Consider the following 25,608-nt stretch of genomic DNA (forward strand, 5'->3'; position numbering starts at 1 on the left):
AAATCCCAAAAATCCCAAAATTCCACCATCTCTAAAATCCCCAAAATCCCAAAATTCCACCGTCTCCAAAATCCCCAAAACCCCAAAATTCCACCTTCTCCAAAATCCCAAAAATCCCAAAATTCCACCTTCTCCAAAATCCCCAAAACCCCAAAATTCCATCATCTCTAAAATCCCCAAAACCCCACAATTCCACCTTCTCCAAAATCCCCAAGACCCCAAAATTCCACCATCTCTAAAATCCCCAAAAACCCCAAAATGCCCAAAACCTTCAAAGTTCCACCTTCAAAATCCCCTAAAATTCCCCCAAATCCCGAAAATTAAATCTCAAGCTTCCACCAAAATAATTTCCCACCTGCTCAACATCCACAAAAATCCCGAACCCTCAACATCGAAAATCGCAGCGTCGTAAACATCGACATCGCCTATGCAGGTTTCTCATCGTTGAAATCACCGATCGATAAGTAAAATAGGCTCCGTATCGCTAGGCAAGTTACCTTCGCTTCAACAGCAATTTACCCTAAGATATTTACGTGCAGCGGCGAATCTGCAGCTCTTCTGGGCGAGGTCGTAACTCGCAGCTGTAGTTTGAAAGCCTTTGCAGGTTTCACATTCGGTGAAGCAGAGCCGAAGAGGAACAGGGACACGGTCTGTGAAGTTCAGAAGCCGGTGGTCAAGTTGATGGTGCGGTTGACTGACTGTCCGACTGGCCGACATTTGCATCTCGTAAAACCTTGCACACCCTCCTTCTTCTGTTGGGGATATCGTGTAACAGAATATCTCTGACAGCTGAACGACAGGGGGTGGTGTTTACTCTGTTGTTTTAGGGACTTTTGTGTTACTATGTTACTTGGGTGTAATATTGCAGAGCAAGTATTTGTGTGAAGGGATTTCTTGGCGAATGTAGGCTGCCTTTGGTTGGAATAGTTTATAGGTTTGAGTTTGTTGGTATTTCAGCTTTGTGAGGAGATGGTAGGAAGTATGTAGGGAGAAGTTGGGGGATTGGAGAGGTTTGGAGGAAGTTTGGAGGAGTTCTGGTTCTTGGGGATTTTGGGAAGTTGAGGGAATTTGGAGGTTGGAGATTTTGGGGTTTGAAGATTTGGGGATTTGGGACCTTGGGAATTTGGAATCTTGGGACTTTGCAGCTTTGGAGATTTCGGACCTTGAGAGCTTGGGACCCTGAGAGTTTAGGTCTTTGAGAATTTGGGACCTTGCGAGTTAGGAATTTTGAGAGCTTGAACCTTGAGAGTTTGGGATCTTGAGAGTTTGGGACCTTGAGAGTTTGGAATTTTGAGAGCTTGGGATCTTGAGAGTTTGGGATCTTGAGAATTTGGGACCTTGAGAGCTTGGAATTTTGAGAGTTTGGAACCTTGAGAGTTTGGAACCTTGAGAGTTTGGAACCTTGAGAGCTTGAGACCTTGAGAGCTTGGAACCTTGAGAGTTTGGAACCTTGAGAGTTTGGGACCTTGAGAGCTTGGGACCTTGAGAGCTTGGGATCTTGAGAGTTTGGGACCTTGAAAGCTTGAAATTTTGAGAGTTTGGAACCTTGAAAGTTTGGGACCTTGAGAGCTTGGAACCTTGAGACTTTAGAACCTTGAAAATTTGGGACCTTGAGAATTTTTGAACCTTGTGGGATTTAGGACCTTAAGAATCAGTGTCCACATGAAAGTTAGGACCTTGAGAATCTATGTCCTTGAGGATCTAAGACCTTGAGAACCTGCGTCCTTGACAATCTAGGACCTTGGGAATTTTTGAATCTTAAGAATTAAAAACCCTGAGAATCTAAAACCTTGATAGTTCTTAACCTCGAAAATCTGTCTATTTATGATTTCGAGATCTTTAGACTTTGCGTCTAGGTTCCACTAATCCCACACAATTTCCGGAGGATCAGTTCCTGATCCCCGGTCCCGCTACTCTAGTATCGTTCCACAAAGACCAGAAATAGACCAAAAACGAAGGCTCCTAAAAAAGAAATTTCATCGAGTATTCTGTAATGGAGAGCGAACCCGATACCAGCTTATTAAATGTAATATTCGAAACTATCGCAGGCTCTCGCAACGTGATATTACGTGCGCCATAAGAGCGTTGTGGAATGTAGTAAATAGCGAATAATCTGAAAATATCACCCCGTTTCCAGCAGTCTCGGGGTATCGACAAGGGAATTTGTTGCTGGATAGACGGGGAAGTTGCAGGGTCAACGAGCAAAAAATGAGAATAGTACGGTGTGGTGGAAAAAGTACAACGCGATATGTGCTAATAAGTACTAATAGAGTCTCGTCGGAGGGTATACTCGTCGTAGAGAAGTTCTCTGTTCACACGTGTGAAGAACGAGTCTTATCTGCGCGGTCTGATTGGTCAAGAGGTGTTCATGATTATCGATCTTGCATGAATCATTCGGAAATTTATTTTCTTCGTTCTCGTTATTTTTTATAAATCAAGTTTATTGGGAATTATTTTTAAGGGGATTTTTGGAGTTTAGGGAGGCAGGATTTAGGGATCTTCAGAATGTCTTCATACTTATTGTAATATTTTTTGGCGATGGTAATATCAATATCCGTAGTAATAGTAATAGCAATAGTAAGCAATGGCAATAGCAATAATAGTAGCAATTACAGTAGCAGTAGCAATAGCAATAGCAATAGCAATAGCAATAGCAATAGCAATAGCAATAACAATAGCAATAGCAATAGCAATAGCAATAGCAATAGCAATAGCAATAGCAATAGCAATAGCAATAGCAATAGAAATAGCAATAGCAATAATAGTAGCAATAGCTATAGCAATAGCCATAGCAATAGCCATAGCAATAGCCACAACAATAGCAATATCAATGTTAGTACCAATGTCAATATCAACATTCACATCCACATTCACATTCACATTCACATTCACATTCACATCCACATCCACATGTACATCCACATGTACATCCACATGTATGTCCACATGTACATCTACATCCACATGTAGATCTACATCCACATGTACATATACATCCACATCCACATCCACATGTACATCTACATCCACATCCACATGTACATCCACATGTACATATACATCCACATCCACATCCACATGTACATCTACATCCACATCCACATGTACATCCACATGTACATCCACATGTACATCCACATGTACATCCACATCCACATCCACATGTACATCCACATGTACATCCACATGTACATCCACATCCACATCCACATACATCAACATCAATATCAATACCAATAGAAGCAACTTAATAGCAATATCTAACCTACTAAATATTAATACCAACATCAGTACCAATATCAACAGCAACCCCCTTCAGCGCATCCACAAAACCACCAACAAAAACCACATATCAACCATACCAGTCCTAATCCTCACCCAGTTAACCCTAACCCATCTCATTCCCAAACACAGTGAGAGTCCACATTTCTCCCAGCGGTTCTCCAGGAACCCTGCAAAGATCGCAGTCACAGCACCTCCGTACTCGCGTACCTTCTTCGGTAACTTCATGTTTTCTTGCACGGCGGTAAAAATGTTAATTGACAATTGCGCGGCGCCAACGGATCCACCTTTCCCGCCTCCCGTCCAGCCTTGTTCACCGTTCTTCTCCTCCTCTTCTGTGTCGTATCCGGTGTGTGTCTTGCTCGTAACGACCTTGCGGATACCTTGCAGTCCGTTTAATTGTACCGAGTGGCAAAGCAGGAGGCCAGTCGACGCGTTGTCATACGTGATAGTCGTAAAATCGCTGTCGATATTCGTGGCGGCTGCTCGACTCGTCCCCAACGATTTATGCCGTCGCCCATCGTGGCAAAAAGGTGTTCCCTTATAGTTCGCCAAGCCACCGGTGATTTATTCGCGCCGGACAGCCGGTTTCTTCGTGGAATTTATCGGTCGTTTTGCTTTCGATCGCTCGTAGGAGAGCGTTTTCTGGGAGGAAAAACCAAATCGCTTTTGATCGCCATTCTTTCTTGCGATGTGAGGGACAGAAATAGTTCTGGGTAATTGTTTGTTTTTAAAGGAATAGGTTGGTGGATTGGAAATTTGGGGACTTGGGAATTTGGGAATGGGGAGGATGGGATTTGGGGTTTGGGATCTTGGGATGTTGGGGATTTGAGAATTTGGGAATTTGGGGACTTGGGAATTTGGGAATGGGGAGGATGGGATTTGGGGTTTGGGATCTTGGGATGTTGGGGATTTGAGAATTTGGGAATTTGGGAATTTGCGAATTTGGGAGTTTGGGACTTTGGAGATTTGGGACTTTGAAGATTTGGGACCTTGAGAGTTTGGAACCTTGAGAGTTTCAGATCTTGAGAGTTGGGACCTTGAGAGATTGGGACCTTGAGAGATTGGGACCTTGAGAGATTGGAACCTTGAGAATTTAGGACCTTGAGGGATTGGAACCTTGAGAGATTGGAACCTCGAGAGTTTGGAACCTTGAGAGTTTGGGACCTTGAGAGTTTGGAATTTTGAGAGTTTGAACCTTGAGAGTTTGGGACCTTGAGAGTTTGGGATCTTGAGAGTTTGGTACCTTGAGAGCTTGGAACCTTGAGAGTTTGGTACCTTGAGAGCTTGGAACCTTGAGAGATTGGAACCTTGAGAGATTGGGACCTTGAGAGATTGGGACCTTGAGAGATTGGGACCTTGAGAGATTGGAACCTTGAGAATTTGGGACCTTGAGGGATTGGAACCTTGAGAGATTGGAACCTCGAGAGTTTGGAACCTTGAGAGTTTGGGACCTTGAGAGTTTGGAATTTTGAGAGTTTGAACCTTGAGAGTTTGGGACCTTGAGAGTTTGGGATCTTGAGAGTTTGGTACCTTGAGAGCTTGGAACCTTGAGAGTTTGGAACCTTGAGAGCTTGGGACCTTGAGAGTTTGGGACCTTGAGAGTTTGGGACCTTGAGAGTTTGGGAACGTGGGGGTTTGTAAATTGAGGGACTTAGTGATTTGCAAGTTTAGGGACTTAGATATTCATATGTGTATCTCACACGAGAGATCTGAAGCAGATAATGCGATGTTCAATATCTTCATCGATTTTGATCATAGGTCCTCACAACTACGGAACATGAAAGTTTAATTAAGATCATAGGTCCTTGCACCTACAGTAAGTTTAGTTAAGATCATAAAACCTTGCATCTACAATAAGTTTAGTTAAGATCATAAAACCTTGCACCTACAGTAAGTTCAATTAACATCACAGAACCCTACCGAAACCTTTGGTTCAGATATCTAAATACCGAAATGTGCAGGTGAAATCATAAGTGTCCCCAACTCACCGACGACATTATCGGACGTTTCGTCTCGTTAGTAGAAGTTTGTCCGCGGCAGGATCACACGCGAGGGGTTGATCCCGTCGCGGCTTTCAATTTGCTCGCGTGGTTCCGCGCATAATTGGTTTCGCGGCGATCAGGAAGCGAACATAGAGGGAGAGATGGGTGGAGCGGCTAGAAGGGATGTTGGTTGCTCGGTGCACCGTGGAATATACTTACCAGATCTATAATTGGAATTGCTAGGGAAACCGGTGCCATCGGTTAGGTGGTTGTTACCGGCGCGATACGTGCGTGGCATAGATGCACGCGTGGTCCGTGTTCCTCTCTTTTTCTCTCTGCTCGAAGAGCACGGGATAAAGAGAGATAGAAAGAAAATGTAAAGGACGAGGGCCTGCAGTCAGACTCGGGGCTGTCTTATACTCTGTTGCTTGCTTGCTGAGAATGGCGTAATGGATTTGGCTCATTACTGGGCTCGAGCATCGTTCTACTACTCTTCAGTTATATGCCCTCAAGGACGACTTCCAACACTGCCCTTTACTCCAACTGTTTTCTACGCGTATCTCGACGTACCGACCGCTCGTCATATCTCGTCCATTGCATTTATCATGAACCTCGATGCGTCTTTATCTCGCGCCTTGTGGCGCCTGCTTTATTATTACCTCGCTAACTTCCTTCCGTTCACCCTCGGTCACTCGATTAATTTCTTCTTTCTCCTGTTTTATGAATTCGTTACATTCATCACGTTTTTAACGTCAGAGAACATGGTATAAATGGAATTGTACTCTTTGATATTACACTATACATTGTAGGGAGATGTACATTTTTTTTTTGAGGTTAAATTTGAACTTGCAGTGATAAGCTGTTGTCATGAATTTTTTATTGTAATTCTATTTTACTGATTCAAGTAGGTCTTCAAATTTATGCGGCTTTAAAGCTTGTTGTTTCATGTGTATCTCATATGTGGACCTCATATGCGTGTCTCATGTATGGTATCTCATCTGTGTATTTCATATATGTATCTCATGTGTTTACCTCATATGTATATCTCATATGTGAGTCTTATATTTGTATATCATATGTAGTATCTCATATATGGTATCTCATATGTGTGCCTCATATGTGGTATTTCATATGTGTGTCTCATATGTGGTATATCATATATGTGTCTCATATGTGGTATTTCATGTATGTATCTCATATGTGGTATTTCATATGTGTGCCTCATACGTGGTATTTCATATGTGTGTCTTATACGTGGCATTTCATATATGTGTCTCGTATGTGGTATCTCATGTGTGTATCTCATATGTGGTATTTCATATGTGTGTCTCATACGTGGTATTTCATATATGTGTCTCATATGTGGTGTCTCATGTGTGTATCTCATTTTGACAAAAATGCTCGATCAAATCATTTTGTATAAATTAAGAAATATTTCACTTTGACTTCCAACAAAAATGTTGAAACATAAAACTTCTAAACTAGTGACTATTCTTATCTTTCACGTGAGAAGGTCTGGATCAGATAATGAGAATAAATGTGTCGTCCAACATGCTCGCCGATTTAAATAAAGTTTGATTAAACAAATCATTTTGCATACATTATCTATTACCATTTCGCGTTACCTAAAAGAAACGTAGAAGCTGAAACTACTGAAAGTAATTGTTACACTCTCTCACGTCAGATCTGGATCAGATAATGAGAATAAATGTGTCGCTGAATAACCTCATCGGTTTCGCTGGAATTAAAATTTGATCAAATAAATCGTTCCACGTAAGAAAACCTCGGTTAAAATGAAATTGTAACGTTGTCAAACGTGTAAATCTAATTGATCCGCCTCGAACACGAGAATATTCGTATCGGATAATGAGAACGAATGCGTCGCATAATACTCGCATCGATCTCAAAAAATAAAATTTGACGAAATATTTCTATAACATAGAAAATATCACCGCCGTTTCGTTACCCGTGAATCTCGAAAAGCCTCGTCCATATATCTCTCGCGATAAGATTTGGATCAGATAACGAGAATAAATATCTCTATACGATTTGTCACGAATAAAAGTCGATGAAACAAACGACACGAGGGATAAAATAAATCATCGCGAGGCTACCATAAATCCTGTCGCGCGAGGATAAAATAATAAGGATAATAGCGAGGGTTTAGAATTCGATTCATTTCGGATCTTGTTCATGAGCCCGTGGTAAACGATCATCGAACGCATAACGAGGTGGTAATTAAACCTATAAATCGATATCGTAGAGACGGGGGAGCTAACCGTTTCATAACACTTGTAAAGAGGCTTCTTTTATCCGACACGTTGAAGAAGGAGGAGAGAGACGGAACGTCACGTATACAGACGCAGAAAGTTAAGTAGTACGAGTGTAAGATACGCGTATAAGGTCTTGCCTGGCTTAGCACACATGGATTCTGATGGTCGTTTACCCGCGGCCCTCGAGTGACGACCCCGCCCGCTTCAAGGACACCCTTGGACACCGCAACCTCCAACCAGAACCCGACCATCTTCAACAACCGACTGCACCTATGCATCCTGCAATGACTATCTGGATTCCTCCTGTCTGTCGATACTCCTCTGATAGTTTACCACTCTTTGTGCCACTCTGATCTACTTAACGCCATCTTCTCATTTTTCTTATTCTTTCGGGACTACATGCAGCTGATTCTTATTGACTCCTGTGGAGCAATGTTGATCTTCATATTGTTGATTATTGATCCTTGCTGATCACTGGTGATTGTTGATCATTGTTGATTGTTGATCCCGGTTGATCATTGTTGATTGTTGATCCTTGTTGATCATTGTTGATTGTTCATCTTCGTTGATCATTGCTGATCCTTATTGATTTTTGTCGAATTTTGTTCATGATCCGAAGGATTTATGAGAAGACTCTTTGGAGAATATCGAAATTTTATGAATTGATGAATTTTAATAATTTTGATGAATTTCACAAGATTCTTGTCAAATCTTGTTCATGATGATCTGAAAGATTTGTGAGAAGCTTCTTTGAAAAATATTAAATTTGACGAATATCACAATTGAGGATATTGAATTTATTAACCTTCCTATTTGGTCAATTGACAAATTACAAATTAGTGAATTCTATCGATTCCAAAGCATAGAATTTTGAAAGTTAAGAAGCTTAATTTATAGAAGTTGAACGAATTATAATTTGAAATATTTAAACAAGCTCGTAACGCAATATCCAAATCCCTATACGACGATCGTGACTGGCGCAGATAGTTGTTACAGTAACTGAAGAACGCGAGGAGAGGTTTAAGATTTTAAGCGGATAAACGAGACGCGTCTTTTGTTACGACCGAAAATAACTGACAGTCTAAGGAGATTTCAGACTCAATGGAACAGGGATTTTTCAATTAAAGCGAGACAAATATTCCCTTTATCCGAAGGCAAAGAGCATCGTCCAGGATCCATTATGGATACGAAGAGTAAAGTAGTCGAAAGAGGGATGAATGTCGTTCTATCAAAATGCGCATCCTATTTCGGTGAAAGAAGAGAAGGATGAGAACCACCCGTTCTTAAGGGGTGTTCGAAGGATGTTCTTTTGAATAAAGAAATTCGCTGTAGGAAATGTCTAATCCGGGCGACGGATTTGGAAATTTATTGTAATTGTTTCCTTCGAGTGGTTCAACGATAAATCAAGGCTTAGGTACAATTACCTTCTTCAATTGTGCAATGTTTTTGGAGAGATTTATGGGATTCGTAGAATTTTTTTAATTTGCTTTATACATTTTCATATTTGTGAATTTTTAAGTTCCAAACTCTTAAATCCGTAAATTCCCCAAATTCCAAATTTCAAATTCTCTAGATTCCAATTTCTCCAAATTCCAAATTCCCCAAATTCCAAATTCCCCAAATTCCAAATTCCCCAAATTCCAAATTCCTCAGATTCCAAATTTCCCAAATTCCAAATTCCCCAAATTCCAATTTCTTCAAATTCCAATTTCTCCAAATTTCAAATTCCCTAAATTCCAAATTCCCCAAATTCCAATTTCTCCAAATTCCAAATTCCCCAGATTCTAAATTCCCCAAATTCCAATTTCCCCAAATTTCAAATTCCCCAAATTCCAAATTCCCCAAATTCCAAATTCCTCAGATTCCAAATTTCCTAAATTCCAAATTCTCCAAATTCCAATTTCTCCAAATTCCAATTTCTCCAAATTCCAATTTCTCCAAATTCCAAATTCCCCAAATTCCAATTTCTCCAAATTCCAATTTCTCCAAATTCCAAATTCCCCAAATTCCAATTTCTCCAAATTCCAATTTCTCCAAATTTCAAATTCCCTAGATTCCAAATTCCCCAAATTCCAATTTCCCCAAATTTCAAATTCCCCAAATTCCATATTGCCCAAATTCCAAATCCCCCAAATTCCACATTCCTCAAATTCCAAATCCCCCAAATTCCACATTCCCCAAATTCCAGATTCCCCAAATTCCAAATTCTCCAAATTCCAAATTCCCCAAATTCCAAATTCCCCAAATTCAAAATTCCCCAAATTCAAAATTCCCCAAATTCCAAATTCCCCAAATTCCACATTCCCCAAATTCCAGATTCCCCAAATTCCAAATTCCCCAATTTCCAAATTTTCCAAATTCCAAATTCCCAAATTTTCAAATCCCTAAATTCTCTAAATTCCCCAAATCACCCAGGTCCTAAAAATCCCTAAATTCCCCAAATTCCCAAATCCCTAAATACCCAAAATTCTCCAAATTCTCCAAATCACAAAAATCCCTAAATTCCCCAAGTTCCCAAATCCCTAAATACCCAAAATTCTCCAAATTCTCCAAATCACAAAAATCCCTAAATTCCCCAAATCCCTAAATACTCAAAATTCTCCAAATTCTCTAAATCACAAAAATCCCTAAATTCCCCAAAATTCCCAAAACCCCAAATTCAAACGTCCCAAATCTCCAAACTCCAAAGCCAACACCCAAAAAGATTTCAATCGCCATAAATATCGATACCCATCTACAGACCCTAACTCTCAATTTTTGTTCATCAACGCATCTATCGATCGCGGCTATAGAATCGTTCGAAGGGCGTATGGTAAAAATACTAGATAGAATCTTTTCGAAATGAATGGGCCGCTTAATAAAACTTTCAACGCCTTCAGCAGAAACGGCCACAGTTTGATCGATCAATATAGTCCGTAGAAATGGTATTTTTGATTATGTTTGTTTTGCACCATCTGGCCTCCACAGTCGGAGGCAGTTACCTGTTCGTACGGCGTTCAGTTCCTGGATAGGTGTCTTTGGCGAAGTAACTGGGGACCCCACTCTATCACCGGCTCTCTCGACGTACCGGATAATGTACTTGCTAGTAATAATGCCTGCTCTTAACTCTGATTTATGGCGGTCAATAAAGAGATCATCTATAATACCGTGAGCTGCTTATTAAGCCAGCGTTGCACCGGCTGCTGATGTGTTTACGAACTCTGTTTGCTCGTTCAGGCCTCCCGTTTGCTAAACCTCTTCGAACCGTCCGCGGTTCGACGATTTACGAACTCGATTTCGCAATCGTATCGGTTTTCTAATGCACGGATCACCCTCGGTCGACGCAGTTTGCCGATGTTTCTTGATTAAACCTCCTTTTCGAGAGCATCCTTTTAACCCCGTAATCGAGATTTCTGCTTAAAATTGCGCGCCTTGATTGCTTTACGGGTGCTTTCCAACTTTTTATAGTACTTTTCGTTTTGCTGTGAGATGGGGTTTTGGGGATATTTTTTGTGTAACTGTGGATAGGGGGCTTGTGGTCCATTTGCACTCGAAGATATTTTTACCCTTTGCTATAGAGGATATTTTTTTTACTCTATGGAGTTTGAAGATTTTTCTAGCCTTTGCATTCAAAGGTATGTCTACCTTTTACACTCAAAGATATTTTTACTCTTTGCAGTTGAAGATATTTCTACCCTTTGCAGTCGAAGATATTTTTTTACCCTTTGCAGTCGAAGATTTTTCTACTCTTTGCATTCGTATTTTTATCCTTTGCACTCAAAGATATTTGTCACTTACAATTTCACTTTCTAAGATATTTTTCAATTACTATTTTCACCCTCGAAGACACTCCTTGCAGACAACTCTAAAATTTCCTACCTAAAATGTTTGACGAGCGACATATAAAAATAGTATAACATTATCCTTCACCTTCGAAGACACTGGCAGGTACCAACCCTAAAATTTCCTACGTAAAATGTTTGACGAGCGACATATAAAAATAGTGCAACGTGAAAATCGTTAGATGAGTACATCTGTGTCTTCAAGTTATGTTTTATCTAGCATAACAGAGATCGTGTTAGAATTTTTTGAAATCGAAACAGGCTCGATTGAAACGTACACCTTCAGGCAGGCCTTCAGGTGTTAACAGTGTAATATCGTACATTTATCAGGGAACTACTTCGATATTGACTTCGTAGGCGATGATAACAAGCCCCGAAGGTTTGACACTTTATTATAGATTGCCCGGATTTAGATGTAATGTGTGTAATTTGTAATGGACTTCCTCCTATTCAATCACCATCATTCCTTTCTTCTGAATGTGTACTTGTAGTCGGTGATGCTGTTAGTGATACTCTCTATCTATGTTTCTTAACTATTTATCTTTGCAGACTTTCGTTATATTGCCGCAATCGAAAGTATACATTTTTAGGTATTTGGATTCTTCTAAATTTGACAATTTGTAAATTGATGAATTTGAAGGTTAGATCATTTGTAAATTGAAAAATTGAAAAATTTGTAAGATGCAGAATTGATAAATTTGAAAATTGAAAAATTGAGAAATGAATGGACTGAAAAATCGAGGATTCGAATAATTGAACAATGGAATAATTGAAGAATTGAGGAATGGAGAATTGAAGAGTTGAAGAGTTGAAGAATTAAAGAATTGAAGAATTGAAGAATTGAAGAATTGAAGAATTGAAGAATTGAAGAATTGAAGAATGGAAGAATTGAAGAATTGAAGAATTGAAGAATTGAAGAATTGAAAAACTGAAAAATTGAAGAACTGAAAAATTGAAGAATTGAAGAATTGGAAAACTGCAAAATTGAAAAATTGAATAACTGAAAAATTGAAAAACTGAAAAATTGAAGAACTGAAAAATTAAAGAATTGAAGAATTGGGAAACTGCAAAATTGAAGAATTGAATAACTGAAAAATTGAAAAACTGAAAAATTGAAGAACTGAAAAATTAAAGAATTGAAGAATTAGGAAACTGCAAAATTGAAGAATTGAAGAATTGAAAAACTGAAAAATTGAAAAATTGGGAAACTGCAGAATTGAAGAATTGAAGAATTGAAGAATTGAAAAACTGAAAAATTGAAGAATTGAAGAATTGGGAAACTACAAAATTGAAGAATTGAAAAACTGAAAAATTGAAAAATTGAAAAATTGAAAAATTGAAGAATTGAAGTATTGAAACCGAGAATTAGCTTGACGAGACTAATTTAAGAAACGTTCCATCGTATATTAAATTTGCGGAAGCAGATCAGTAGCGCCCCAGTCATTCAAGCAGTTAAAATTTCAAAAAGCTGCCGGATCCCGTTTCTTTGTTCACGCGTGTAACCTGTCTGCGCGCGATAATGAACGGCCGCGTACAGGTCTCCATTGAATGACAGGATATATTTATGGTACGGCACATCGTATCGTTTATCCGTGAATTTTCAATACCGAGTCGATCTTTTCTTTCCCGATCGGCCCTTATTATCCGCGTTATCGCGACAAAGGATCTCCGTCGATTCGACCCGATCCGCGTAAAGTTCTTAATTAGAGCAAGTTGACCGTCGCCGATGTCAATTTGCACGGTCTATCGTTGCTTGAAATTAATTTCACGGCCGGGGCGAACGCGAGTCATTAGCATGCATTTCAAAAAGAAAAAGAAAAGACGACCAATTCAGATCGTTATCGAACGCCCACGCGAAATGGAAATATCCCGATTTTATAATAGAACCGATATCAATCATAATGAAGATTATCAAAAAAAGGAAATAAAAAACTGGATCGAGGATAATCGTAACCGGTGTCGTGAATGGTACATTGATGGTGGCGAACGAGCAATTTAGATCTTGTAACCGAGATAATATCCGGTCGCATTATATTTCTATCGTCAGGCCTCGATATTGATAGCCAATTAATCTTCGCTCGTAATCACGTTGCATCGATTTATCGCTGCTCCATGGGCGTTGAGCTGTCGATGGGAATCTAGAGAAAGCGAGGACAATTTGTTTGCCTTCGTCCCTGTAAATACACTCTCTCCTCCTGGAAGCCTGTGCTTAAATTTAAATCGCTTAGAAAATTCTGATTTACAAGTTATAATACCATCTCCCGATTAATTACCATTCAAATTGCTGCCTTCGATAACTTGCTTAAGAATCGATTTTTAACCTCCGTTTTACCTTTCTTTTCGCTTAAAGCTAAGTGTCATTCGTTATACTAGAAATTACTGTCATTCTGTTTTATTTAATTTGTGTCAGAAGAGTTTGTATAGGTTAAAGAATTTGTACAGGTGTTTGAAGTAAATGATACTTTATGGTACTTTGATATTTTCAGCTGCATTGCATGTAGATTGAAAGTGATTTTTCATAGTCATTGGCAGTCGATTATTTTGTCTACGCTATTAATGATAGGTCTATTTATTTATAAGTATATTTATTTTCATTATAGTATGGGTTTTGAGCTGATATAAGTTTAGATCATCAAATTGCGTTTCAATGTCAGACTACGTGTTCTGAAGTTAGGAATTACTTCAATTTATTTACCTAAGGCGATCAGACATTTTACTTCAAATAAATATGATGGCAAGTTTATACGTTACTTTGCAACTTTATGTATTTATGTTCTATACAAGTTGTGACGCCTCGTTACAAAGTATGGCATATATTCTGTACAAGTATGACACGTAACATGCAAGTATGTCACATATGAGCCGTTCAGTGCACACATTGATTAACTCCATTTTTTGAAACATCTTAAATTTAAGTGTTAAAGCATTTGGTATAGTCATAACATTTTCTATTTATAATAATTTAAGATTTTTAAAAAAATGGAGTTAATGAACGGCTCATATATTAATATACGAAGAAAGAATGTGAAAACACAACAGTCGACAGCAGCACCTCTGAACGCATCAGCATCGAAGGTTGTTCCACATCCACCGTAATCAACCTATCGCCTGAGGCATCGTCCTAAACCCCCGGGTCCCTGGTTTGTTAGGTGTCAATAGCGTAAGGTGGCTGGTTAGAGCTTATAAGGTCTCTTCGTGTGGGGCATCGCGCGGTAGCGTTGGCATCCTGACCTCGGACTCTTACTTACACGACGACCTTACCGTCTAAGAGGTGATTTCCTGATCTATGCTTCCCTCCGTTACCTGTTACTTATTGAGAGAGCTGGCCAATCGTTAAAGAGGGGTCTCAGATTTATAGCATTCTTCGAACGACCTTTGAGCGTTTGCTCAAATAAATTTTAGGGCGACACGATAACCCTGTTCGCGAAATTTTCCTTTGGTGCTTCTGACCTTTGGGTGATTTCCTTCCTTTGGGAACAGAAATTACATACACCTTACATGTTATATAGTTTCATATTGTCTTATTATGTCAAGTATTATGTGCGTCATATGTGGGAGATAGTACACGAGGGGTTAACATTAGAATTTAGTAGCAATATTACATATTAAGTACACATACCTTACAGTTACTTCTAATTAGTAACCTTAGGCAGTAATAGTTTGATGTCCGTCAAATAATCATACTCCACAAATCCAAGAGTATGTGATCAATTTGTAGTCTCTTGAAAGGGACAGTCCGTAAGTAGTGTTCCAAAGATATCCAATAGGAGGTTGAAGTACGCTTGCGATTCCGTTATCGCGATTATCCAGCGATCAAAAGCGGCGAAGTCTGGTTTCGAAGTCCGCGTACGTGAGGAGAGAGTCCGCGACGGAAGAGAGACGAAGAGGAAGAAGATGGAAACTTAATGCTCGTGGTACCGGGGCCACGCCGTCGCTATATCGGCGAGGAATGGTTATGGTGCCCGGCCCACGCAATCCGTGGGTCATGGACCATGATCTATGGAACACGCTGGAATGCCCCGTTATGCGCTAAAGTGCAAACTTGTTAGTCATAGAGTTGCTCGGTGTCGATGGGACATCGCGGGCTGCCGCGGGGGCTGCCCTCCACGCAGCTCTACCCGTGAAGAAAGCTCCTTCGATCCTTCTCTCGCGGCTTCTTGGCTTCGTTTCTGTCGCCTTCTCTTCTCGGGCTAACTGCTTTGCACATCGACACAGAAACACGGACTTGCATCACCGTGACACCACGACCGTGGGTCGTGGGGATGCCGTTATGCCCTAAAGTGCAATTCTCTTCTCGCTCTGGCGCGTTTCTTCCTTTCGGTGCCAACCGCTCGGGGCAGCGGTTACTCGAGTTGCGTGATCGAGCTGCCGATTGTCCTTCGAATCTCGGGCAATACGGGTGAAACGTATTGCAAACGTTGCAAATTTATGCAACTGATCATGAAATTGTAGTACAACAGCTTAGTAAAATGTTTGAATAAAGATACAATTTATATGATAGTTTTAGTGATGTAGTTAAATTGTAGTACAATAGTGTGGCAGAATATTAGAATAGGTTATGTAGCTACATAGTACAATTAGAATAATTGAATAATAGTATAAATTGCATAATGGTATAAGTACAGTGAAATAGTTAAATAGTAATGCAATAGTGTGGTAGATTATTCGAACGGGTAATGCAGTTACATAGTAGAATTAGAATAATTGAATAATAGTATAAATTGCATAATGGTATAAGTACAGTCAAATAGTTAAATAGTAATGCAATAGTGTGGTAGACTATTGGGACAGGTAATGTGGTTACATAGCAGAATTAGAATAATTGAATAATAGTATAAATTACATAATGGTATAAGTACAGTGAAATAGTTAAATAGTAATGCAATAGTGTGGTAGATTATTGGAACAGGTAATGTAGTTACATAGTAGAATTAGAATAATTGAATAATAGTATAAATTACATAATGGTATAAGTACAGTGAAATAGTTAAATAGTAATGCAATAGTGTGGTAGATTATTGGAACAGGTAATGTAGTTACATAGTACAATTAGAATAATTGAATAATAGTATAAATTACATAATGGTTTAAGTACAGTAAAATAGTTAAATAGTAGTAGAATAGTGTGGTAGACTATTGGAATAGGTAATGTGGTTGTATGGTAGAATTAGTGATGCGATGGAATAGTGGTGTAGTAGTTAATTACGTAACAGAATAGCGAAGTAGTGGTATAGAGGAGTAATGGAATAATACTATAGTGGTGTAGCATTGCGAATATAATAGAATAGCGAAATAGTAATATGGAGAAGTAGCAAAATAATGGAAGACTTAAATGTTAAAATAGTAAAATAGTAAAATAGTGAAACAGTAGAATAGTGAAACAGTAAAATAGTGAAACAGTAGAATAGTGAAACAGTAGAATAGTGAAACAGTAAAATAGTGAAACAATAAAATAGTGAAACAGTAGAATAGTGAAACAGTAATATAGTGAAACAGTAAACCAGTGAAACAGTAAAATAGTGAAACAATAGAATAGTGAAACAGTAAAATAGTGAAACAGTAAAATAATGAAACAGTAAAATAGTGAAACAGTAAAACAGTAAAACAGTAAAATAGTGAAATAGTAAAATAGTGAAATAGCAAAATAGCAAAATATTAAAATAGCAAAATATTAAAATAGCAAAATAGTAAAATAGTAAAATAGTAAAATAGTAAAATAATAAAATAATAAAATAGTAAAACATTACATAAAAACATTACAATAAAACCCTCGAACACAACAATAAAATCCCCGGATAATCCCAGTTAAAAAATGCCTGAAGAAAAAAGGCCGACCTAAATAAGACGTTATAATAAGTAATTGCCTTCTGCTGAAAGAACGATCCGGTTAATAGATCGAAACGATGGTAAGGTGTTGCTAACGTAATGGATTCGCCCGAACGATAATCTGGTGCGGATGGGACATGGCCCGAGGCGACAGTTTCGCTATCGTGAGAATGGTGTTTCCATTTTAGGCAAAGGCGCCTCGAAGCGGTCGTTGACAGTGTCGTTGAGGATCGAAAAGCGCCTTGAACGTGAAAGGAGCTCGTTTATCGCCGTTCACATGGTTTATCGAGATATACCACCTTTAGGTGTTCTATTAAGCGTTACCTGCATGGGACATCTATGCTAATCATGTTTTTAGTGTCTATCAAAACGTCGTAAAGTTAATTGGTCGGACACTGGACCAGTTTCGAGACTTCGGACATTCTGTATCAGTTCTAGCATCGTTGTTGGTGTTACATGTCAGTCAACTGGATCGTTACTTCATACTTCGTTGCTTGGTTATCTGATCGGGTACTTGATTATGATTTGGGCACTGATTAGGAGCGGTTGATTCGTTTCTTCATTGCGGGTATGGTCAGCAGGGTGGTCAGTGGCACCATGAAGTTCTTATCTGTGGAATATGCTCTTTAATTAAAAATGTAGGATAATTAAAAAGCTGGGATTAAAATGTAGAATAATTAAAAAGCTAGGATTTTTATGATGGTGGTGAAAATGGATTATTGTTCTACATGGTTAGGGTTAGAATGACACATTTTAGCGTCAACCATCTGTAGAAAGACTATCATCTTCAGAAATTATTATAGAATTTATTACACTATTCGTAATTTCGTACAGCTCACTCATCGGTAATCTTCGCACCCTCACAGTAATCACCGTCCAATCGTATCAATCCTATCATACCGATCGTACCGAACAATTCGTATCAAATCTCTCAAACAATCACCGACAGAAAAGTTCCCTTCTAGAAACTCGTACGAATGAAAGACGTAAATGCAGACGTTAGCGAGCCAGAAGCGGAATAATAAAGCTTCCTTAATGAACAGTCGCCGTTCGCGCGATGAAGAATACCGTCCAGTGTTAATAATTACCTGCAGCGTGTTTACGGTGTACTCGTCGGTTACTTGGGGCAGAATGTGGCACGCAAACTTGTCAGAAGCATCGCTAAACTGCCAGGCAAATCGCCAGAGAACTGTTATTGCATTCTGCTGACGAATGCAACTTCAATAACTTCCGTTTACACTGACTGTGCGAATGATCGAACTTAAACTCCACATTGTAACATACTCGACATTCGAGTCACATTGATCACACATGAAGGAGTGCGTCATAGGTGCGTCACGAGTTTTTTATAAGTTTGTAACAATTGTGTTACGAGTGCGTCATGAGTGCGTTACGAGTTCTTTATAAGTTTGTTACAATTGTGTCACGAGGGGATCAAGAATGCGTCATGAGTGCGTCACGAGTGGATCAAGAATGCGTCATGAGTGCGTTAAGAGTGGATCAAGAATGCGTCACGAGTGCGTCAAGGGTGCGTTAAGAGTGGGTCATGGGTGCGTCAAGAGTGGGTCATGGATGCGTCAAGAGTAGATAAAGAATGCGTCACGAGTGCGTCAAGGGTGCGTCAAGGGTGCGTCAAGAGCGGGTCATGGGTGCGTCAAGAGTGGGTCATGGATGCGTCATGGGTGCGTCAAGAGTGGGTCATGGATGCGTCAAGAGTAGATAAAGAATGCGTCACGAGTGCGTCAAGGGTGCGTCAAGGGTGCGTCAAGAGCGGGTCATGGGTGCGTCAAGAGTGGGTCATGGATGCGTCATGGGTGCGTCAAGAGTGTCATGAATGCGTCATGAGTGCGTCAAGAGTGGATCACAAGTGCGTCATGGGTGCGTCAAGAGTGTCATGGATGCGTCATGAGTGCGTCAAGAGTGGATCACAAGTGCGTCATGAGTGCGTCAAGAGTGGATCAAGAATGCGTCACGAGTGCGTTAAGGGTGCGTCAAGAGTGCATCATGGGTGCGTCATGGCTGCGTCAAGAGTGAATAAAGAATGCGTCACGAGTGCGTCAAGAGTGGGTCATGGGTGCGACATGGGTGCGTCAAGAGTGCGTCATGAGTGCATCACGAGTCAAATCCGTTAAAATAATGCAAAAATTAAATACTGTAACAGCGAACGTCCTAACCAGTGCACCTAACCTCCCAGAAAATAGAAAAATAAACTAAAGCGCAGAAAAATAGTGGAATAGAAACAGTCGAAGGTTACGGAGTAATCCGATAAGGGTCGCGTATTTCCGCGAAACGATCCGTAAGGATGTTAGCGCCTCGTGAATCCAGCAAACGTTGAAATAAAGTTATTACCATAAAGGTAGAGGCTGTTGTAACTAGATCCACCGGATCCACGGCTCTTCAGTTTGGCGGAATATCGAAATGGTACCAGGTCTCGAATAAACCTTCGGTCGATGTCAAAGGTCTCCGCTGGTGAAATTGGAATATCCTCCGGTGGGTCCTTAGTAAAGAGGAGAGTTTTACGGTTAGACCTCGGTGCAAGCTCAGTTTCCTCTTTCACGCTTTGCGAGAGAGATTCCACGGCCTTGAGTAACTCTCGTTCGCGTTTGCTTTCGGTTTTATTGGAAATTCGAGGCTCTTCTTCGCGCGAATGAAAGCTGCACGGCCACTCGATAGTTCGGCGAATTTATAGGTTGCAGAGGTACTCGTATCGATTATGGAACTTATTCGAAAACTAGTGCCGGCTGTATTTATGGCTATATTAACTCGTAATATAAACTCTGTAATTACTTCTCGAAGCACTCATGATCGTAACTGAACTTCAAGGGAGAAATAAGAACGAGAATACGAGAAATAAGAAGAAAAGTAATTGATACATATTTTCTGAAACAAATTCACCCCTTCGCAAAGCACTTTACGCACAGAGGAAACTCGTAAAAGATTATCGAACTATTAGGTTAACGATTAAAAATTTACAGTCTAATAGACCGTGTTGTAATTCAGAAATCGAGTACAGGATCGACACGTTCGATGGTGCTTCAGAGAGAAGCGCATCCCGAATTTCGGCGATATAAGTAGGGTTTCGTAGATCTGGAACCCAGGGGAACGATGAGTTGGATTGCACGGCGTAAATTGAGCAGGTAGCACGGGGCAGGTAGCCACGAACAAGAGATCGAGGTTGTGGGAAAGATAGCGCCTCGTTACGTGAGATCTCACCTTCACGTTCCTCTAGCGATGTTTAACGAGGGTACGGCTGTTCAGTATGTCTCTCATGGGAGCCGCAAAGCGAAGCGAGATTAACACCGCCACGAATCGTTCTGACGTTAACCCTTTTACCTATTACATACCTTGCTACACCCATCCAAAAATCTTTGAAATTACGCTTTGAAGAATTAATCGTAAGATTTTGAGGACTTGGGAATTTGGGAAATTGCAAGATTCGGAGATTGGTGATTTGGGAGATATGAAAATTTGGGATCTAATGCAGTGGGTAGATGGGAAATTTGGAATTTGAGATTTGGCAAATTTTGGATTTGAAGTCTAGGCAATTTGAAATTTCGGGAATTTGATATTTGGGGAATTTGGAATTTGAGGAGTTTGGAATTTGGGAAATTTGGAATTTGGGGAAAGTGGAATCTGGGGAAATTGGAATCTGTGGAATTTGGAATTCGGGGAAAGTGGAATCTGGGGAATTTGGTATTTGGGAAATTTGGAATTTGAGGAGTTTGGAATTTGGGGAAATTGGAATCTGGGGAATTTGGAATTTGGGGAAAGTGGAATCCGGGGAATTTGGAATTTGGGGAAAGTGGAATCTGGGGAATTTGGAATTTAGGGAATTTGGAATCTGGGGAAATTGGAATCTGTGGAATTTGGAATTTGGGGAAATTGGAATCTGTGGAATTTGGAATTTGGGGAAAGTGGAATCTGGGGAATTTGGAATTTGGGGAAAGTGGAATCTGGAAAATTTGAAATTTGAGGAAATTGGAAATCAAAAATTTTCCAAATTTCAAATTCCAAATCGCGAAAGAGTTAATCAGAAATGACCGAATACTGTATTGATGTTAATAAGGTATACACCGTTTCCTGCGCTATGCGTTTATTTCACCCTCGTTAAATCGCCACTCCCGCGAGCGATATAGAATTCTCTGTGATTAAATTCACAGCCTTATAAATCTGCATTTAAACGTAGTAAATGTACGTTTAATAGCCACCGGGTATGTAATTATGGCTAAGTTTAACTCGATCCTTTCGATATTTAATAAAGAAAGCAGGAAGCTCGTCGTTGCGTCAAGCCCCGCGGGTCAATGGCCTCATCCAGACCAAAATCTTTCAAATATGCACGATCCTGTCGTGAGATTGATACGCCTCGTGGCTGCCTGTTCATTTATTCATTTCTCATTCACAGCTTTATTTTCTCTCGGTCGCCATTCGCTCCTCTCGTTTCATTTTTTCCAATCGAATTCGGTGTCTTTCAAATTATTTACTGCGGGGAGTTTCGGGATTTGGATGATTTGGGTAATTTGGGTAATTTGGGGAATTTTGAGAATTTGCAGAATTCAAGGATTTTTGGAATTTGGGGGATTTGGAGAATTTGGAGAATTTGGAGAATTTGGAGAATTTGGAGAATTTGGAGAATTTGGAGAATTTGAGGAATTTAGGAAATTTGGAGAATTTGGAGAATTTGGAGAATTTGGACAATTTGAGGAATTTAGGAAATTTGGGTAACTTAGGAATTTTGAGGATTTGGGTGATTTGGGGAATTTATGGATTTTTGGGATTTGGGGAATTTAAGAATTTTTGGGATTCGAGAAATTTGAGTAATTTAGGGATTTGTAAGACCTAGAAAATTTAGGGAAGAATTTGTGCATTTTGGAACTCGAGGATGTTGTATCTTTAGGGTTTTAGAGATTTCAGGAACTTAAAAGCTTCTCTACTTTATAATTTAAAAATGTGATGATTTTGATAAATTTAAGAACTTTAAAAACTTCATGCTTTACGAATTTGAACTATCTGAACAACTAGGAGAACTCAGAACCCTAAGAATCTAAATTAAATTTAAATCGCAATGAAGTTTAACGAAACTTAAAAATTTAATTGTTATTCCTCCGTTGTTACAGAATGGAAACGTTTCAAGAAGCCGGCGTTCAGATGCTGAAAGAATTCAGAGCGCTTCTTCAACATTCGCCGCTGCCGCTTCCTGGGACGAGGCTCCTTCAGCTACTTGCTTTGAACATGTTCGCCATCGAGTCTACACAGCTGAAGGGTAAGTCAGATATCTCTCCTACTCCTTGCGAATTGTGTATGTACATACCTATAACATGATCATTCGTAAAAGGAAGGAAAACACTGATATTTCCCTCTCTGCCGATACTTTGGCGATACTTTAGAATTTCCGGTCACGATTTACGGTTATTGTTGCCGGATTATTCGCCGAAGAGATACTGCTGTTACGTATGCAAAGATGGGATCGATTCGTATTTACATTCGCAAAATAGAATATTACTGGTATATGAGGGATGTTGGAGACGTAAAGGGGGTTGAAGATGGGTGGTTTTGGGATTTTGAGAGATTGGGATTTTTGGAGTATTGGGATTTTGGGAGTATTGGGATTTTGGGAGATTGGGATTTGAGAGTGCTGGACCTTGGGAGTATTGGGTTTTTGGGAGATTGGGATTTGAGAGTATTGGGATTTTGGGAGATTGGGATTTTGGGAAATGGGGATTTGGGAGATTTGGGATTTGGGAGATTTGGGATTTGGGAGATTTGGGATTTGGGAGATTTGGGATTTGGGAGATTTGGGATTTGGGAGATTTGGGATTTGGGAGATTTGGGATTTGGGAGATTTGGGATTTGGGAGATTTGGGATTTGGGAGATTTGGGATTTGGGAGATTTGGGATTTGGGAGATTTGGGATTTGGGAGATTTGGGATTTGGGAGATTTGGGATTTGGGAGATTTGGGATTTGGGAGATTTGGGATTTGGGAGATTTGGGATTTGGGAGATTTGGGATTTGGGAGATTTGGGATTTGGGAGATTTGGGATTTGGGAGATTTGGGATTTGGGAGATTTGGGATTTGGGAGATTTGGGATTTGGGAGATTTGGGATTTGGGAGATTTGGGATTTGGGAGATTTGGGATTTGGGAGATTTGGGATTTGGGAGATTTGGGATTTGGGAGATTTGGGATTTGGGAGATTTGGGATTTGGGAGATTTGGGATTTGGGAGAATTTGGGATTTGGGAGATTTGGGATTTGGGAGATTTGGGATTTGGGAGATTTGGGATTTGGGAGATTTGGGATTTGGGAGATTTGGGATTTGGGAGATTTGGGATTTGGGAGATTTGGGATTTGGGAGATTTGGGATTTGGGAGTGTTGGACCTTGGGAGTATTGGGATTTGGGAGAATTGGGCCTTGGGAGTATTGGGATTTAGGAGTGCTGGACCTTGGGAGTATTGGGATTTTGGGAGATTGGAATTTTGGGAGTGTTGGACCTTGAGAGTATTGGGATTTGGGAGAATTGGACCTTGGGAGTATTGGGATTTAGGATTGTTGGACCTCAGTAGTGTCGAACCTTCAAAGTATTGTGATTTTGATATATTGGGACATCGACAGATGAGTATATAAGAATTTTTGATACAACAAGATTTTGTAATATTGAGATATTAGCATAACATCGGTAAAACACCCCCCAGCTAAAAAATTCAAAAACAACCCAACTTATCTAAAATATGAACATCTTTATCTCCATCGACTCACTAAGTCGTCCATTCAAGATTCCTTATAACCCCAAAGATTTTTCACAAAGGTGTCGCACGCGAGACACACCGGCACGCGAGTATAGATCGATAAAATGTCCGCGCAGCCCGCAAAGAACAAGAAGAAGAAGAAAGTTGTTACGACAATGTTGTAACCGGCACTTTAGATCGAATCTCTTTCACGGCCACGGCCGTCTCGTTATTTAACGTTGCTACGAGCGCTGTTGGCCAGCCAAGCTTTATTGTTTCGCGTCGTTCAGTCGGTACTGTGGGCACCGTCGAACGGCCGCAATAAATCAGAATAACGACTACGCCCGCTGCCAAAAGCCATTCGAATTCAATCCAACGTATCGTCCCCGGGGATCTTTTCATTTTCAGACGCGGCGACTCGCAGATACAAACTGCTCGCCGGTCCATGCTCGTACATCAAACCTCTCTTTATCGAATCGAACCGGACCGAACGTTCCTCTTATTGCTCCTTTTCCACTTCCTTTTGTTCCTGCTGTACGATCAATTTTTTTTCTCCGGCGACCTTGTTTTACTCCTTTTTCCATTTGCCGTTTACGGTTCATCGCATTGACGATCGTTTAACTCGCGTTGAGCTTTCAATCTTCGACTTGTCATTATACGGATTAACTGTAATTTCGGAGATGATTGTTCGAAGATTGCTTTACAACGGGATCTTCACGCGGTGGGGCGGAAATTGAGGCGAAGTGTAAATATGATTAGGCGGGTTTGGGCGTTGAAAGGATTTTGGGAGTTTGGGATGATGGGAGATTAGTTTTTGGGAATTTTGGGATATGATTAGGACCTTGGACCTATCAGGAGATTTAGAACGGGTGATAGGTTTGGAGTTAGGGTATATCAGAATTTGAGAATGTGGTCCTAGGAATGTGGTCTTGGAATTTAAGGACTTGGGAGATTAGAACCTTGAAAATATAGGACCTGGAAAATATGGAATCTTGAAAATGTAGGACTTTGGTAAATATAGAATCATGAGAAATTGGGATCTTGGAAGTTAGGGGTCTTGAAGAATGGGGTCGTCGAAATATGGGACCTTGGAAGGTGGACACTGGAAATTTGGAAACGCGAGGGTTTAAGACTTGGGAACTCGGGAGTTCGTGAATTTAGATTGTTAGAAATATGGGACCTTGCATATTTGGAACCTTGCAAATTGGGGACTCTGCAAAATTGGACCTCTGCAAAGTTGGGACCTTGTAGATATAGAATCTTGCAAATTTGGGACCTTGCATATTTGGAACCTTGTGAATGTAGGACCTTGCAAATTGGGGACCCTACAAATTTGGACTTTTGCGAAGTTGGGACCTTGTAGATATAGAATTTTGCAAATTTAGGACCTTGCATATTTGGAACCTTGTGAATGTAGGACCTTGCAAAGTGGGGACCCTGCAAATAGGGGACCCTGCAAATTTGGACCTTTGCAAAGTTGGGACCTTGTAGATATAGAATCTTGCAAATTTGGGACCTTGCACATTTGGATCCTTGTGAATGTAGGACTTTGCAAATTTGGGACCCTGCACATTTGGAACCTTGTGAATGTAGGACTTTGCAAATTTGGGACCTTGCATATTTGGAACCTTGTGAATGTAGGACCTTGCAAATTTGGGACCTTGCATATTTGGAACCTTGTGAATGTAGGACCTTGCAA

The 25,608-nt window shown here is 40.1% G+C and overlaps 1 protein-coding gene across 2 annotated transcripts in view; it reads left to right on the plus strand.

Annotated features, from left to right (window-relative positions):
• The window catches only part of LOC100882999 (telomerase-binding protein EST1A), a 184,160-nt gene that overhangs the window by 10,169 nt on the left and 148,383 nt on the right, over nt 1-25,608 (plus strand). For both annotated transcript variants that reach the window (XM_003703923.3, XM_076530467.1), the window contains one exon: nt 22,302-22,447. In XM_003703923.3, coding sequence (XP_003703971.2) covers nt 22,302-22,447 — 146 coding nt within the window. The remainder of the gene's footprint in view (nt 1-22,301; nt 22,448-25,608) is intronic.

This window comes from Megachile rotundata, chromosome 4 (assembly GCF_050947335.1).
Source record: "Megachile rotundata isolate GNS110a chromosome 4, iyMegRotu1, whole genome shotgun sequence".
In the NCBI taxonomy this organism is placed as follows: domain Eukaryota; kingdom Metazoa; phylum Arthropoda; class Insecta; order Hymenoptera; family Megachilidae; genus Megachile; species Megachile rotundata.